This window comes from Cygnus atratus, chromosome 4, assembly GCF_013377495.2.
Source record: "Cygnus atratus isolate AKBS03 ecotype Queensland, Australia chromosome 4, CAtr_DNAZoo_HiC_assembly, whole genome shotgun sequence".
Taxonomy (NCBI): Eukaryota; Metazoa; Chordata; class Aves; order Anseriformes; family Anatidae; genus Cygnus; species Cygnus atratus.
The window spans coordinates 59,784,677-59,803,785 of NC_066365.1; the positions used below are offsets into that span (position 1 = coordinate 59,784,677).

At 38.4% G+C, this 19,109-nt stretch overlaps 1 protein-coding gene across 3 annotated transcripts in view; it reads left to right on the plus strand.

Moving 5' to 3' along the window:
* KCNIP4 (potassium voltage-gated channel interacting protein 4) overlaps nt 1-19,109 on the plus strand; it is a 437,812-nt gene that overhangs the window by 95,602 nt on the left and 323,101 nt on the right. For 2 of the 3 annotated variants that reach the window (XM_035552483.2, XM_035552493.2), the window contains exon 1: nt 11,316-11,555. The exons of the other annotated variant lie outside the window; for it this stretch is intronic. In XM_035552483.2, coding sequence (XP_035408376.1) covers nt 11,468-11,555 — 88 coding nt within the window. In that variant the 5' untranslated portion in view covers nt 11,316-11,467. Of the gene's footprint in view, nt 1-11,315; nt 11,556-19,109 lie in introns of those variants that run through there. 3 annotated transcript variants of the gene reach the window in all.

The following is a 19,109-nucleotide window of genomic DNA, read 5'->3' on the forward strand; positions in this document are numbered from 1 at the left end:
GGACAATGAGTCTTCACTTGTCATCTTCTGTCTACTCGTTGGTTTGCTCCCTTGTACTTGTCACAGGCTGGAATGAAGTTTTACAAATTCACATGTCCATGTTGTTAGTTTTAAGACTGTTCAGTTTAGGAAATACATATAAGATTTGCTAGATTACAGCACACTTATATTCATTACAGTTCAGAAAAATGAAAGTAAAAAAAAAAAACCACTTTGAATAGCATATACTGGTTGGTCCGTATTCATAGGCTATACTGAATAATTAGAAATCAGAGTAGTTCAGTTGGAAGGGACCTGCAAAGATCACCAAGTCCAACTGCCTGACTAAAAGTTAAAGGATGTTATTAAGGGCATTATCTAAATGAACGTTGACAGGCACGGGGCATCAACCACCTCTAGGAAGCGTTTGACCACACTCTGGGTGATTTTTTTTTCCTAATGCCCAGTCTGAAACTGCCATGGTGCAGCTTTGGTCTGTTCCCATGCACCCTATCATCAGTTCCCAGGGAACAGAGACTAGCACTTCCCTTTCCTCTTTGTTACACTGATAAGCTGTCAACAGCTGATGCTGATGTAGTGGCAACAACGACTAGTGATTTCCAGCCACTGGTGCATCACGATGGCAATGAGAACCTTTACCAGAGAAAACAGACACTTCTGAAGCTCTATTGAAGGGTTGTTCTAGTGATGCTTTTCTGGCTGGTTGAAAGAATCTTTTATGCACTTCTGTTTTCAGTATCATCCTGAAGTTCTGCCACTTTGCACTGAAATTTAGAAACCCATAACATCGTGTTTCCTGGTAAGTAGAATGTCAGTTCCAGCCTAATATTGCTGCATGTACTCCAACAGGCAAAGGAAAAAAAACTTTTCAAGAGCTTTTCACTCTCTCATTCACTTTTATATGTAGCTGTATAGATCCAGAGTAAAACTACTTCTTTATTTTGGATTATTCCCTTTGTGTACCGTTCTACCATTAAACTCTTTGCTTACTGAGTCTCTTTTCTTACTGAGTTATTGGCGGGGAGAAGGAAGAGGAAGATGACTTATGGCTTCTTCTTTAAAGGGGTAGAGGAAGCTAGTTAATTGAAGCATCAATACTGGCAACATTTATATTGTATCTTTTTTGAGGTTGTTCTTCTAAAAGAAGTGTAGCTGCTTCAAACCCCAGAATGGAAGGACAATACAGAAGCATGCATGTCAGCATCATGGACTCATTGAGCCTTTCAAATTGCAGGAGTGACAGTAAAAGACTTATTTAGCAATGGAGTCTGAGCCAAGGAATTTTTAGAAAGCACAAACTTTGTAGAGCAACTTTAGTGATTTTGTTTTATCTCTCAGATTCAGCAAGAAGTTGTTGTCTTTGGCAAAGATCAATTCTAGTTCTATTCAATTTTTAATGCATTATCCTGATGTGCACTTTCTGATTAGCTAAGACCACTGTGCATATTTTTCTAAGTAAAGTATTTCAAGGTTTTCTCAGAGAAGTATCCTCTACCAGTCACAGATGTGTATATATATTACCAGCCACTTTGAAAATAACATTTAATTCTAGGTGGATTATTAACGTAATTCTGGGGTTCATAGTGTTTGCTGATAGAATTGAAGCTCCCAGACTCCACACATGTTTACATAAACTAATAATTATGGCTAGGTTTTGACAGTCTTCTCCAGTGTTATGTAGATTAAAGCAATCTTCTTGTGTATATAACTACCTCAAAAATAAGCAAAAGCCTATAGGGAGGAAAAAAACAACAAAAAACAAAACACCATAGAAAAACACTGAGGATTCAGCAAGCAGAATATCTCTCTATTATGAAGTTGTTAACAAAACAAAAAATATCTTTCAGGGTATTTGATACTTGGCAGATCTGCAATAGCTAGTTGTTTGTAAGTTGATTTTTTTATAGGTTTCTGATAGGAAAAAAAATGTTATAGGCTTGAAAATGAAGCTTTTTTTTTCCACCTTCATTCTGAACGCAGATTTGTAAAGGGTCCTTTAACTTTGGAAAAACGCCTTGACCTTAAGTATTTGATTGCTTAAACTTTTGAGTACTGTAGCATTTTTGTTACAACTTTTGTCATCTCTTTAGAGCAGATGTGCATTTTAACCACCAAAAGCTTTGTGCCATTTAGAATGGATAAATTTGCTGATATCCTTCAAACCCAGGGGAAGTGACAGGGGTAATTTTTGCAGTTGGTTTAAGATAACAAAAGAGTATCATTAAAATTTGATCACCTTCTACTTAAAGTACTGCTGGAAAAGGGATAGCTGTTGCTCTGGGCAGACCAGATTTTTTAGTTTAAATGCCAGATGTTAATAACCATGGAATAGATTATCTAGTAATGGACCAGATAAAGGGGAGTTATAAAAGAAAGCATCTTTACAGAAGTAAATAAAGTCTGGACGAGGAGTGGAAAAGGTTTTGAAAATGCATTTCTAGAAGAGAAACCAGGATAGGAGCCTGTGGAGGGGCAGTACAAGAAAGGACCCAGCCCCCTGAGAAAAGTCTAATTTACTGTTAAAGAACTAGAGAGTGATGTAGAAACTCTGTTACTACCCACTTCAGATACCTTAACTACTTCTTCAGGTGCAGGAATGTCTTGAATGATATAAAGTAAAAACTTGTTTACTTGTTGCTGTCTTTGTGTGCTATGGTGATCAGTCTGAACTGCACATTCAAAGTAGGCACAAGGTTGCAGCCAGGAAATTATGTTCTTCTACTGCTAAGCAAGTTCAGAAATAGCACTGCCTTTAAAGAATGAAAGTGGTTAGATCATGAGGATGCATTGCTGTGAAAGGTGACTGGAAAGAAATGCTCTTGTGGTAAGAGGTGTTAACACACAAAATGTTGCTGTGGGCAAAAGAAGGAGAACACCATTGTCTGTATCTGGTCTTTACATCTACAGAGTCAAGAGTTAAACTTTAAATAACCAAAAATAATTCGTAATCAAAATACAAAAAAAAAGTTATTAGTCCAATTGCAATCATATTAGCAGTTCATGCTGATCTGAGATCTTGTAGTGCAATGAGATCCATGACCAGAGACCTTCAGGAATAATTTCATTTTGATATCATTCTTATTCCTTCCCCAGATAGTATTGTAATCTTCCCTCAGGCTGCAGCATGTTTTGAAATAAGACTTTCTCCTGTTGGTACTATTCTAATTTTTATTAGTTATTTTCCAAGGCAGAGTCACACAAAGCACACTTGTGGTGCCAGTCTCCCCCCCCCCCACCACCTTCCAAAGCCAAAGCAATATGTTATGTTTAGAAACAATATTAAAAAGTGAGAAAATTCTATAAATGTTTTCAAATAAACATTTTACCTTCAGAGCAAGTCAACTAGATAAAACATCTGTTACCCAATTTTCTTTTTTTTCCCCCTCATTCATCATGTGGAAAAGAAAATTAAGCTAGTAAAATGTGACCAACTTGAATTCTCTCAAGAGTTGATATGGGGGAGTCTGGCTAATGATGATGTAAAATGTAGGATGAAATGTGATTACTAATTGAAAACATCTTTAATTTAAGGAGTGTGGAATTACCCAGTTTAACCAAGAGGTAAGAACTAAAGCTGTACATAATGCCATAAATTCTTTATTGACCAAAACTGGTAAGGGCATCTTTGCAATTAAGATGCTTATACCTGACAAGTTACCTGTGTATTGGAAATTTCAGAGAATTTTTTTCCCACTCTAGTTTCTTGGACATGAGATAACTAATAGAATTTATTTTTTGACTGAACAGCTTATCTCTTCCATTTTTAATATAGTTTCTGCAGTAGAAGTAGCTGTCTTATTCCGATGGGGGAAAGTTTGAAGTTATAATTTCCGTAATATAAAACGTGATTTCTACTTGGTGACTGAAATTCTATATCTAGGCACATGGAGCAGCTGCTATGAACTAAGAAATTTCTGCAGGGCTTAAGAATGCTCACTCACCCCTGCACCATACAAGACCTCAGAAGTTTACCATCATTTTTCTGGTAACTGGTGGTATTTTCCTGTATCTTTCATCAACACCAGTGCTCAGGAGAGCATGCACGATAGAAGAATTATTGTGCTGATGTATAGAAATGAGAGAGACGCTCTGTTGTCATTACCAGCCTTGCAGTTAACTTCCTGTTCTAGGCTTCTGAGTTGGAAATTTATTTACAGCCAACTAATGAAATTTTCTTTTGCTTGCCTAGACCGTATATAGATTATTATGGTTATCACTGACTTGTAACCTCATAATAGCTGAGTTCATAATAAAAACTACCTCACTTCCTTAGGCTAGAGAGTTGGAAAATGACTTGAATTTATGCTGAAGGCCCTCATTTGATTAGATCTTTTTAGACTATGTTATCGCTAAGAGACTGCGGTGATGTCATGCTAAATTTTTATGGTTTCCTGAGCTCTGAAGTACAGCAGCCCAAATACCTGCTGTACTATGGGATGCTCTGAGCTGGGAAGCAAAGATTTGGCCTTTCATTAATGCCTGTGGGTCACACATGAGGTTAAATTCCCTCTTTGCTCCATTGTATCGTTTTGTTTTTTTAATCTCTAAGATTAACTTTGATTCTTCGTCCTTCTGTCTCTGGTCCTTGCGGACTGATTTAAAGAAGCATTACAAGGACTGATGAGGGACGCTTGCCTGAAGCTGCAGGTAGTCATGGCCATACTTTTTGGAGAAGTGGCAGTGTATATGGCCGCAAAAGAATGTGTGTTAGGAAGCAGGGAGAAAAATGATACTGCATGGATGTTGTATAAGGCCATCAAAATCTGCAGCTGCATGTAGCGTGTGACTTCAAGATCATAATGCGGACTCAGAGATTTTACTTTACAGGGCCAGCAAAGTTAAATGGATGTGATGCTCTCACATTTATATCCTTGATCATTGTGACCTATCTGCAGTGCATAATGTGTAGCTTCTTCAGGCTTATCCATAGCATGAAGCCAAGATGGATTTCAAACTTACTGTAGTTAATAAAAATAAAAAATTAAAAGCTTTTGGAATGTTTTTCATTTCCCTGTAATGCAAACAAATGTGCAGTATAGAAAATCTTAGTTCTGAGTGGTACAATTCTGAGCATATATGAACCTTACTTGTGGGTGAACAGGGTTCAACTCAGGTTTATCAGACCAACCAGATAAATTCTAAGTCAATTTAAACTGACAAATGGAAAAAAAATTAATTATTATATACATTGGGAGAGCTAATCATCTGTATTATGTGGAATATCCCTGGGCCAGTATTACAATTGCAACAGTTCTGGAAAACTGGGGAGTAGATGGGTAACTGCTTATCACTAAAGGGTACTGCAGGATTGCAGACAGGCTGTCCTCAATATCTGCAGGACCCTGCTAGGAGGGGAAAGACAGACACCTCAGGCCTAGCGTTGGGATAGTTTAACTTTGTATTTCATAATTTCGTATATACTTATACATGAATACTTAACAGGATAAATTTTGGGTTGCAGGATTGCTTGTTTCAAAATTACTCCAAGCAAGGATGATCTAGGCTCTGAAGAGCTGTTAGGGCTGTTGCCTCTGCCTTTTCTTTCTCCTCCCTGAGGTATTAAATGCAGCATACTCACCCAAATGCATTGCAATTCATATGAGTTTAAGGATGTGAAGACTTCAGGAGTTGCACTTCTAAATCTTAATTTTGCAGATTTAGTTTGATTTCCTGATTAAACTGCAAATTTACAGAATCCACAATTGCTTTGGGATAGCAAAAATGCTGGAAAGGTGGTGGTGATGATGGGGGATGATCCCTGAAAACTCTAGAAAAGCACTTGACTGAGAAGATGAGATGGAATTTCTTTCTCTCTTCCATTAAATAGAGATTGAAATGTGTGTAGAGTCTAGTAGAACTGAAATGAGTATAACAACTCCAGATATCTTTTTCCATAGGGAAGAGAAATTAGGAATTAATTCTTTCATCTTGGGGGCAAAACTTAAACTTCTTATGAATGATGTATGTGAATTTATGATACTTATGAACTCAGAGCCACAAAACAAAGAGAAAACCCGTATACTTGTTGATAGTAGCACATCTTAATCTTTTTTCATTTGAGAACACTCAGCATTGGTTTAAGTTGGAAGATAAGGCCACGCATACAAAATGGGGTCTGTATAATAAGGGTGAATAGATTTTAGTGTTCTGTAGAAAGGTTATTCGTAACACAGCTTGTGCAGGTTTTTATAGTTAGCTTTGCATACAGAGATTCAATTTATATTGAATGTTAAAGGCAGTACTCTACGTTCTGCAGTAAGAATTTTACAGCGTGTGCACAGAACTTAACGTGCAACATGAAAACTGCATTATGCTATTTTATGTTTCAGCAGGTAAGTTCTAGCCTTGTTTATTCCCCAGCACAAACCTCTGGCTGGCTGTGGAAGGTCAGGCTGGGAAGTTGCTCATGTTTGACACCACAGCATTCGGGAGTGATGAATATTTAATTAGGCAAGAGAGGACCATGTGGGAGGTTGAGGCAGCTGTAGCTCCTCATTGACCGTCTGCAGTATCATCTTAGAGTGTTGTGTGGAAATGAATCCCTGGGCTAAGCTTCAAGGACACAGAGTAGGTTGAAAAAAAAAAGGCATTCTGATTGAGTAGCTAGTTACAGGGAAGTCAGAAATAATAGAGACAAATGACAAGTGTTTTAAAAAGTGTTTTTGTTATGCTGGTCAAAGGTTTTATGCTCTTTCTGGCTAGGCCACCAGGTTTTATTGAGCTCCATAAATGTAATAGAAAATTAAGTTTGAAACTATAGAGTCTAGAAATATAACAGCAATGGAAGTAATTTCTTATATACAAGTATTAGCTATTAGAATGGAGCATGTGTATGACTTGCTGATATGCGAACGGCATGAGATAGCAGTCATTTCTCTGTAGTACCATTCTCAGCACAGCACTAGTTGTTTGATTTTTGATGATATTATTAGCAAGCTTTCAGGAGAAGCTAAAAACTAGAGACAGAAGCAGGAGGATTGTGCATTAATTTTCAGTGGTATAGGCTGGGGTAAAGGTCTCTTGTTATTTTGTGTTGCACATTAAGGAACATTATGGATGGGATGGATAAGTGAAGTTGGAATGCTATGAAGTTGGTATTTTTCTGTGAAGTTTTTGTTAGATTTTGCTAAATAAAAAAAATTGTTGCCTTAACTAAGTACATTGGCAGTCCCCCTGCTAACTGTCCTGGGCTCTGTGGCAATTACTATTCCCACCCATGATAGAACAAGGCTATGTCCACATCCCACATGAACATCCATTTTAATATGGAGTAGATGAAGTAGAAAGATTTTTGTGTTGCCTGTTATTGCTGTAATGTTCAGGACAGAAAACAATGAGCAATAACAATTCTAAACCAAGTAAATTTAGCTTCAACCCCTAGCTTGTTGGTATGGAGCAGTGAGGAAGGGAATATCTATCTGCATCCCTGCTTTCCCGGCTCACATTCTAGCATGTAACAATTGCTGGTTTGTGTTATTGTCTAAGACTTAAATTTGGGCAAAAAAATAAATTTTTGGGAGAAATTTGTATTGCTGCTTACTGTTTGTGGCTAAAGCCATGGCTGGTATGGTCATAGAAATGGTGAATACTGTGGAATTCTGCAGTTTCTGGTGCCTTTTGTGAGAAAGGGCTCTAATGCTGCTGCATCTATTTTAGATGGTAGTCAACTTTGGACACCTTGCTACAAGCTACTGTTGAGTCAAGAAATAAAAAAAGAGAAGAGCTATTAAAATAAATACATTGGGGACTGTGATTTAGAAAGACTCTCACATTTATGACAGGCAAGGAGAAACTGAGAGGAATCTGACGATGGTCATCTACGCATGGCAGCTGTTTATTGCGCTGATCGTAAACATCTTGCTGTTACCTTGTGTTCACCCATCTGTTTGTTTCTGCCCATCTGTTATTTCTTGCCATGTGCTTAGGTTGTAAATATCTGTTCTTTGAAGTAAGGTGGCTAGAAACCCTCTGATAAAATGTTCAGTTGTGGAATTCAGCATTTGCGTTACGAACAAAGACTCTGGCAAGGCTCTTCAGTCAACAGTGAGGAAACTGTGTACAGGTTTTCAGTGTTCCTGGTTGACCCTTTCTGAGGTTGAGGCTGCTTACTGAATTTGTTGTTTTTAGAAGATTCAAATTAGCTCTTTTTAAGGAATAGCACAGGCTACTTCGGGAGGAAATTGCACTCTTTGAATTTGGAAGATCGTTTAAAATGTATGTGAATGAAACATACAATGCAAATAGTCTCCAAGAAGCTGATCAGCTTATGTACTCTGCATATGTCACTTCAACTCATGTTGTTGTGTGGTTTTGTTTGTTTTTTTTTGTAATTTTTTTATTGCTAGTCTGGTGAACTTGCATCTAGCAGGCAATGTCATCCTTATTGCAGGGATTTCTTATCTTTTTTTTTCTTAAACCATTATGCAGTGTTTTTCTGCAAGTTGAGTCCTTGCCGTTGTTAGCTATGACATCCAAATTTAACTTCTGATGGAGTATTTTTAAGGGATGATTTTGCTTTTTGTTATTAAATGCAATCTGTATTTAGCGTTTTTTTCTCAAAAAGAAACTATAGTGCTAGCTAATTCAACGTTTATCATTTTATGCTGTCATCACAATGGATTATTCTTTTTATGGAAGATTTTTCTTGTAGCTTTGTTTAAAAATCTTCATATAAAAAAATCATAGAAAATATTTGATTATTAAGAACTGTAGAGTACACTTCGTACATTCAGAGGAACTTTTCTATTTTGTATTTAAAGTGCTGCTGTGGTTGGTCTCTTTTAAAACAAATAAAACCACATTTCCTGCCCTTTTATTTCATTAATTCCAAGTACTTCAAAATAAAAGAAGTTGCTTTGTACTGTTCTAGGGTGCCTGTCAACTGGGCTGGATAAACTAATTTGAAAATCCAAGAGTTTACAAATAATATTTACATTCTCCTTCCATTTGCTTTTCCTAAACTCTGGGAAAAGGATTGTTTTGCATACTTTATTCCTTCTCCATTGTACTTCAATAGTGGTTTCTAAACCCTGATTTCTAAGTACCTGATTCCCAAGTCAGAACTTCCAGGAACTGATCCATGTCCTTCTGATGTTAATAGAAATCTTACTAAAAAAAGTTTTACTTCAGACCTATATATATTATGAATTAGTAGGGGCAGTCATTCTTATAGATATAAAAAGTATTTTTATATTCCAGTGCAGAGACTCTGTTTCTGAAGACTTTAATGTGTCCCATCTTGAAAAAGCATATTGCCAATACATAGGAGTTGGTATTCTCCAACATTTTTTCACTATAATGTATTTATTGACAAAACCATGGTGTTTTTTAACTATTCTTCATTGTGATTTTCCTTTCCACTCTTCCCTGATCTGCTTTTTTTTTTTTTTTTTGATTTGGGGTAAGTAGCTTCTAGTCAAAGATTAGACAGCCATTTGTTTTGAGCAGGAAAACAATGGGAGCTAGATTCGGATTCAGTTTTATCAGAATATTACACTGTTTGTTAAAAGCCTCTTATTGAAACTGGTCTGAAACCTTACATGAACTTTTTCTTAGACAGTAATTACTGTTATTGCTTTATTGAAATGTAAAAGGTTTAGGAAAATGAGTCAGAACTGATGCTACTTTGTTTTAGGGGAGGGAAAAAAAACGATCATGGTGACAATGCTTATTTAAAGCTTTAGAAAACCAGTATTTTCCTTCTTCATTTTGAAGTACTACTGCAAGTGAAATTTATATAAAGCAATTAAAAATGTTAAAGGATTAAGCAGGTCAAGGACTCTGTCTGAGAACCATTTGCATTGGCCTATTCTGTCCTCAGCCAAAGACGAGATGCTAACAGTTCTGTTTTCAGTATCCATCTTCACTTCTACCAGTTGTTTAGGGAGTTTCCCTTTCAGAGGTGGAAGAAGGTGGCAGTGGTGTTAAACTCTCTGTGGCAAGGTTTTGTTTTCTTGTTGTTTGTGGATTTATTTATTTTTAATGCCTTTTCTAAATAGGAGAGTGGCTGTAGGAAGAAGCAGTGCAAATACGAAATGCTGAAACTTGCCTAGTTCCTTCCAGGGCTAAACCCTGCAATGGGCTAAAATGGGGATTTCTTGGGGGTGTTTCATTTTGGCTCTTTCTGATAGCTTCATGGCCTCACTGCAAGCATAAGAGAGCAGGCTTGTGTTTCAGTTAGCATAGACAGAAAACATGTCATCTAACTGCAAGTTTGCTAATGCTTTGTGTTGCGTCTAGAATGTATTTATCCCTGCTCAGTGCACAGTACAAAAATAGTTTGAAGATGCGCATTTGTGTTTATTACAGTTTTTTAAAGGCATTCACCAAAATGTTTGTGTGGTCGATGCTGTCAGTAAAATTAGATCAGACAGTGATTTTCTTCTGTTAAGCTTTTCCTTAATGGGTTCTTTGTCTTCTTTTAACTGTATTAGGCATTACGTATTGCATCACCATCTAATGCAATACTCGGAGTTGTTCTGCGTTTCTGTAGTCCAGGGAAGTAGTCCGAGGGAAATGAAAACGTATTCTTCAGCTTCTCTGCTCATGGGGAAAGACTTCAGCAGATCACTTTTATTAATAGGAAACGCTTCTCTCACGCAAGGCAGCAAAGCATGAATTTCTACGGGAGCAGCAAAGAGTGCGTGCAGCTTCCCACCCAAAAAAAAGCCTTTCTTGGAGCCACCCTAGCTGAGGTCTGTTGGCTGCCGCCTGCCCCAGCCTTGGGGGACCCCCTGGGGCCCTGCAGCTTTTGGGGGGGCTGGCTAGGAGGCCCCCAGCTTCCCTGCCTTCTTCAGGTGAGCTAGAGGCGAGGCAGCCCTCTCTTCTGACCTTGAGCAGCGTGCTGTGATATCCGCCACTGGGATGTTTTCTGTTAAATCCACCTTTTGATGTTGTGCTGTGATTTATTTATTTATTCTATCCTCCTCCCAGCAAAACGGAGTGATGCCGTGCCCTCGATTCCCTTGCTGATTCCCTGAGGGGCAAAGCGGAGCCTGTGTGTGATGGGTGTGTGTGGGTGTGTGATTTATGTGGGGTGTGTGTGTGATGTCTGTAGGGTGTATGTGTGATATGGGGGTGCGTGGTGTCTGTGTGTGATGTCTGTGGGGTGTGTGTGGCATCTTCGTGTGGTTGTGTGCGGTGTCTGTGTGTGATATCTGTGGGGTGTGTGTGTGATGTGAGGGGTGCGTGGCCCCGCCCCGGGGCTGCGGTGCCCGCCGAGCCGACCGCGGGCTGTGCGCGGGCAGCGCCTGCGGCGGGAGCGGCTCCGGCCCCCCGGCGCCCCCCGGTGCCCCGGGGCTTTGCTCGGCAGACAGCGGAGGGAAGAAGCCGGGGGAGTTTGGGCTCGCCTGCTGGGAGAAGGCGAGTTGCGAGGCTGCCAACTGCCTCAGAAGTTTGCTGCCAGGAACGGTTCCCTCTATCGGCAAAAGTGCCTGGCTCTTCTCAGAGGAATATCTTGTTGCTTAAGATGAGTGGCTGTAGGAAGCGGTGTAAGCGAGAAATCATGAAATTTGCCCAGTACCTTCTCAGGCTAATCACAGGTTCTCTTCACACAGGTAACGGCTGTTTTTCTTTGTGGTCTAACCGTGCGGTGTGTTAACAGGACGATTGCCTGCGTTTAATGTAGTGATGGCATTGCTTTATGTTTATAATTATCATCTTGTAAGTAATAAAAAGAAACCTACAGACCAATTTGTGGCTGGGGATAATAAAAACAGAGCATGTGGTCTTGTGAACGTTGCGGTGTTTAGACAGCGTGAGGGGTTTCCTTGAGCACTGGCAAACCTGCACCCCGATGGGGCTGCGTGTCTACGTGCCTTCACCTGCTCACGTGCGTGCCCTAACGGGGAGCACAGCACCCACGGGATGCATGGCCATAGAGGGGAAGCTCCTGCTTTTTATTTTCACTCTCCCCTACAGATTTACCACCGCAGTCAGCCTACATTCTTTTTCGCAGACACTTGTTTTTGCTTATTTCCACATGTAAACCAACTGCGATGTGGTGCTGTAGCAGCTCGCTGCAAACTTTAAATGTTTGTGCTTTTTGCCCCTAAAGAATTTGGAACTTAAGTGGCTGCTGACTTAATCTATTTTGGGTAACCTTGGATCAATTGTACAGTGTCAGAAGGGATTTGTAAGCTGGCTTGATCAAACAGTATAGTTTTCTTTTTAGCACTTGGGAAAATACACTTTTCTTGCAAATCAGCATTTTCTCTGGTTATTCCCAGGGACTGTCACATATGACAATTTACATGATGTGTCATTCTGTACTAGTGAAATACAACTTTGCTTCTTTCTAGACTTCAGATATGTTTTTCCCTGGAAAAATCAGCAAGCAGAGGTGCAAGTCCAGCCTTAGCAGATAACAAGCAATTATACTAACAGGATTATTGAGAATTAAATGCTGTTCACTTTGCTAAAAGCGTTTTGAAAGTTTCTTCTGTTATTTTATTTTTTGGTTTATTAATCACTGATGGAAAGCTTTGAAAGCAGAGTTGACTCTGCATTCATACTTCATTGATAAATTGCATTTATCAATATTTTGGGTTATACTGCTGTAGAAATCACTGTCAACCAGTACTTTATAAGGTACTTGTGACTTATGTAAATCTAATATGAACTAGTGTAGCTTTTCAGTAACCCTGAGTGTTTTGTAAAGTAGAATTTCCCTGTCTTTTTCTGTCCTATTCTTATTCTGTCATTGTTGCTTTTTTTTGTGTATTGTATCAATTCAGATTTCTTTGAAATGCTGACTTCTTGCTCCTGTGGGTTGCTATGGAAATTAAGTAATAGACGATGCAAGAAGAAAGCTGTATTAGAGATGAAGGCCAATACTCCTATTTCACAAAGTCATTCAAGCTTTTCCTTTCCTGTCTACCAAATGATGTGCTCTGTTTTTCAGACTGATGTTTGTATTGCAAGTTTTCTAAGCTCACAATTCAAAACCATTTTCCAGAGTCGTTGTGGATAGTGGTTATACTGTTACTACTAAGAAGTTGTTTCACTTATAATTAAGAAGCACATCTTGGAGGCTAAATTACTATAAAGCTGGTAGAGTGTACGAAATACGTTACCTTAAAGGAGGCAAGCCTTAATCCAGTCTTTTGCATTAGTGATTTAAGGCACTTTCACACAGCTCTCAGGAACGGAGAAAGTTCCCAGGATTTTCATTTACTTCTATTACAGCTAACAGCAGTATCTTACTACTCTTACTAGGATAATAGTCCCTGCTGTGTTCAAATGATGTAACAAGTAAGATCAAAATGTAATGTGACAGTAATTGAACCGCAAAGAGGTAGACTTAAACCGTTCAGTTCTTGCATAGCCCAGTCTACCACATCTGGCAGTTTGCATCAACCACAGCTGTTGCAATACCAGTTAACTCTTCTACCTTCAAAATCTAATGCATAATTCATTATGCTGATAATTAGATGATAATTAATGAAGATGAATGAGGAAGTCTAGTTGAAAGGGTTAGATAACTATAGTTAATTTGTGTATTGAACATGTTGCTCTTTCTGTGAGTGTTCATTCTAAAATGTAGAATCACCATCAAACTAAAATGTATGCTTATTTAGATTTTCACATGTGGGCAGTCTGCTCTGCTTACGTGACTCAAGTCACCAAATTATTTTCACACTGCAGATATCTACTAAGGAATACAGCAGGGAACCCAATTTAACTTCCCTGTTGATAAGATTTGGCCCGTGTTTCTTCTTTCAGGTGTTTATTTAAATTCATACTTTATAATAAGTTGGAACTACACATTGTTGAAAGCTCGAGCACTAAATCTAATCCATACCTTTTTTCTGTATGGGTAAGCATGATGAATATATCTCACCTTCATTAATATAAATCTGCATGAGCACTGGTGTTGTGATTCGTTTATCTTCTAATAAGGGTGAAGAGAGCTAGGACAAAGGCTCGGTTTGTTGTCTATAGGCCCAACTAAAGTCACTGTTGTTGATTATTTTTACTGCTCACATTTTGCAATCCATTGTGATGCTAAATGGACCTGTTCTATGGTGAAACTTGATTTATATTTCTATATAAAATATTATCTAATATGGCTGTCTGAGATGCTCTGTAAACATGGACTTGTGCTTAATATTCAACTTGGCTGTAACCAACATTAATGAAACTACCCCCCTTATTAAAGGTAAATGCTACATACATTTTTACAATGGGCTCTAAGCGACTATCTCCGCCTAAGTCCAGACCTCCTCCTTTTTTATTTTACAGCTTGTTACCATGGTTGAAAGCAAAATGTAGTGAGAATAAAGTCTTTTAAACAAAGTTTTTCACTTTTTCTAGTTTCTGCTGTGTATTAAGTTGATGTGATTCCACAACTGAAACAGACTCCCTCAAATACTTGAAGACAGCATTCCCCAAATGTCACGCCAAGTCCTACTCTATCGCCTGCTGCCTCTTGAGGCGTGTTGGAAGTGCCTTTTCTTTGAAACATTGTCATACAGAACTTGGTGCTGCAGTTGCAAATGTTTCAGTTTTCAGATGCATCATGAATTTGTGTAATACAAATACTGATATTAACCACTGAGAGAGAAATGGACCATAAATTACTCTGAAGTGGAAAGAACAATTTCAGAGCAATGGCCAGGAAGTTTTTCTTAACTATTTTAACTGGTAAAATATGGGAATTAAAGACATGTTAGAAGCAAAAGTGCCATTGATTTCAGTGGTAAATTTCTAAGAGTATATCCTTTTTGGGTATGCTCATATTAAGTGCCTGCCACAATGGAATCTAGGATTTTGAGGATGGATTCAAATTCCTGGCTACACGCTTTTACAAAGAAAGAAAGAACAATTCTGGCTGTGATGTGCTCTCTCTCTCCAGCAACCTGAGATAATATTCTTCTAGAGTTATGCAGATAAAGCTATGGACTGATTATTTGTGTGTTTTTTTTTAATCTATAGACTGATGACATTGGTGTAAAGTAATATTGATCATAAGCTTGAGGTGTTTTAGTTAAATCTGTTTGTGAATGTGGGATATACTTTCTGATAACACTTTCCCTGAGAAACTGATGTCTTACCAAAAGATCATCTTTGGCCTTTTATGTGTGCAAACAAGCAAATTAATGTTTTTTAGCTTAATGCCAGTAGGAAGATGCCCTCTGAGCATCTTTTCCCTGAAGGTGAGGTGGACACTAGCACGGGCATCCAGGGGCTCATGACAAGTCGTGCTGTGTCTGTTGCAGCTCACCTGCCTATCAGTGCCTAAAGTCCACTTCAGTTTGAGATGGTAGTTTTGAATCCTTCCCAAGGCTGCTAACTTTGCATAGATTCATTAGATATCTCCCTCCCTCCTGCACTCTGGAAATAAGGGGTGTGTAGCTGACAGTCTTCCCTGAAGAGAAATGAGATGTTTCCCCATGTTCAAGGAGAATGCCCCTACTTCCAAAATCCAGTATTAGAGATAAGGCCTCTCCACTTCTTTGTTCATCTTACAGCTGAGCATGTGAACATCACAGGACCAGAAACAGACAGTGACAAGGAGCCTAAGTCTTTGCTGATGATCAGGGAATTCGTCTGGGAGAGAGTAGATGTGGGCTGTAAACTGCACTTCATGAAGTCATTCAATTAAGAGATCTGTAACCATCCCAAGAGCAAGTACCATCACCATTCCACTTCTTGATATTCATCTTTGACAAGGACCATGTAGGAATAGGTACCAGCCACATGGAGATCCTGAATGCTTACCAGCTCTGAGTTATGGATAGATTGAATTATGCTGAAGGAGATGCCTTACTTCATGACCTAGTTCAGAGAGAGGGAAATGCCAATGCTGAATGCCCCACTGGGCAAACTTCCTGCCTTGTTCCCTTTCCTACCCCATTCTGTCACAACAGCAAATCCATAAGGCAGCCTGTTTCATCATCAGTGCGGGTGTGGCTGGTGTGGTCTGGATTCCATGGTTGTTATAGTATCCAGTTTCAGCTCAGCCTTAATTTTTAGGTATGCGTTTTGTGGCTGCGTTGACTGAATCATTCTGAAAAATCAGGGTAATGCACTGGGATTTTTACTCAGGGAGTAAAACCTAGCAGAATATGGGATTTGAGTTCAGGAGTCTGAATGTAAAACTTGCACAATATATATCAGCTTTTTTAATTAAGCTATGAAAAGTTCAAAATGAATGCTTATAAAAATCTGAAGATTAATTAAAATATTTTATAGGAACATAATAGACTAGTTAGTGACAGTAGCTAAATGTTCCAGAATAACTTTTTCCCTTTACAGTTAAAAGGTTATGTAAAAAAAGAATGTGGAGACTGACAAGCGCTTTTATTTAATTATACTCTTTTTCTTCTTTTTTTTTTTTTTTTTAAGTTTTGTGCTTTGTGCTAAGGAAAAAACGCTTTACATTTAGTCTATGAACAATCATCTTAAATATGGTAAATGAGGATATTCCAACAATTGATTAAATAGTTTTCTAAATCTCAGTAGAAGTTAGAGATGAAAAAGTACAATACTTCTAATGCAAAAGACAGTTTCTCTTTTAATAAAGAACTGATCCCAAAATGAAGTTAGCGTACCTTTCTCTGTGTAGTCAATTCTCTGCATAGCTTTATGAATGACTGATGCTAAAAACCCAACTTAAATAGACGTAGGAAACAACTGTCAGACTGTCTCTGAGATGGTCTCTTTAGACCTTGAAGTATAATAACCATGAGGAAAGTATTCCTGAATTGTTAAAGCTCGTTAATTCTGCTATTATTTTCTAGTAGTTCTTTTCCTCCATGTTGTTTTAATTGTTTAATATTTGGTTTTGGTAAGTTGTAAAAAATACTCAGTTTAGCCAAAGATCTGGAATTGCTGTTAACTGATTAGTCAATATGAACACTCGTAAGACGTGTTCTTCTAATGGGAAGATAGAATAATCTCACAAATTAGTAAAAAGATCTGTAAAAGGTGGGTTTTCTTTATATATATAATATATACAATATATATATAAAGTAATATTTCTATTCTATATTGCCAACTATATAGTATATATATAGCATATAGTTGGCAATAGCTATGTAACAGCATTCTAAACAGCAGAGCAGGTAGTCTCCATACATGCTGTCAAATCTTATACATGCTGCTTAATTAGGTAAATTCAGAGGGACTTAAAGACTGTGGCAGACAGCAAAGGAGGATAAAAATCAGAGGGTTGAAGCAGTTGCAGTCCCTGGGCATCTGCCTGTCTCTGACAAAAGCTGCTGCTAAGGACTGAGCTGCTCATTTGTCAAATCCTGCCCCGCTTCAGGTTCCAGCCAGGCATATGCAGGTATGCAGCTGCTGCTTCTGTGTTACTTCCTTATGCTGTGCTGAAGTTCAGGCCATGATTAATGAACTGATCGGACACCTTTTGGGCCAGTGATATCTGGCAGTTAGGTTGGCTGAGGCTGGGGAAGTTTAAAAGAAAAAAAAAAAGCAACTGAATTTCTGAGCGTGAAAATGAGAAGATGCTTCATGTCTTCAGCTAGTAGAGCTGTGCTTTTGCTGGAATGCTTGGTGTGATACAATGTGGAAAAACAGACCAACGTGGCCCTGTAGAATTTATCCCCCAAACAATTTCCTTTAAAGACTTTAAGAATTGCAGTTCTAAAGAGGATTTTTTTTTCTATTGCTCTCTCACACAGTTTTACTGAAAGGGATATGATGAATTGAAATGAATTATCAAATGAAACTAGCTTGATTTGCACCCCATCTCAGATAGGATTTCTAGCAAGAGAACATTTTTCATCATGATGGCTTTGGCCTTTGAAAACTTCAGGTAAACTGTGAAAGACTGAGAACTGAATAAAAACAACAAGATAAGAAAGTAAAGAATGGAATATGTGAAACATTTGGTGAATTAATTTTGTAATGAGTTAAAGAAAAAATGCCAAGTTTTTAAAATTCTGGTTTGGCTTTAATTTCATGCTTAATCATATTGATCATATAACCTTCTGAAAGACCTGCACTGACTTTTGCGTTTGCTTAGGTTTATTAGCTTAGTACACAGCAAAATAAATGAATGAGAAACTACGCTCACTTGTTAAGGCCACCTCTGAGTCACAGGAATGATCTTCTGAAAGTGAAGATTAAAAGAAACTGTGTAAGAAACGCAGCTATTCATGAGAAAGCATGAAAGGGAACATAATTCCCAGTAGTCCTTACAAAAGCAACAGAAGTGGAAAAACTACATTGCTGTATTGTGTGGGTTTGTACGAAGTGAAGAAGTGGAAATAAGCCATCATTTTTACACAAGCAAACAAGAAACGTGGTCCTTTTAAAGCAAGTTGTGCAGTTGGATCTCATTCAAATCCATGGAGCCTGTGCTGAAATAACTTGATTGAAGCAAGGCCTGCAGTGGCAGTAGATCACTGGTCTATTAACCTACAGAGAGACAATACAATTAGGCAATAATAAAGAGCAAGCCTTTCATCTCTTTAATAAAATCTATGCCTTTTTGATACATCTTTTGCCTTCTGAGGTACTAGCAGCGGATTCTTACAAACCAGAAGTGCCGGAAACTGTTGGTTAGATGGTGCCCATGCAAGTGAACTTCACCTTTCCCAGCACTGTTCCATGGATGTCCGTGCACCAACTCTGACCTTCCTAAAGTTATCAAAGAGGTGCTTTTTTCAGGATTCTTAAATTTGCATCTCCCAAGCAAAGGAGATGGCAAATGAACAAATATTGAGAAACTAGAATAGAACAGTAGACAAATGCAGCTATTCTCAGTTTGTGTCTGGATATTAGTTCTGCCTCTAACACGTGGCTTAGATGCATTTAAGGGTCATCTGTTTCTTGGATATCTTTGGATAGTTTTATGTTTTTTTAAGCTCAAAATCATAACTGTACAGTACAATACTAAATGTGCCATGGTGAACTCACCCTGTGTGAAAAGTGAGTAGAGGAACATCCCTCTAGGCCTTGCACAGGAAGAGCCGTGCACTTTTATACTTGGACCTCTTCATGCATCCCTTGCTTTTCCATACCTTGCAGTGAAGATGGATGCACAAGTGCAGTGACTAAGGACTCCAGTGCAAGGCTGGCCAGCAAAAGGGCATCCTGCTTTTTGCGAGAGCACTGAGAGCCTCAGGTGTGCTCTATCAGCC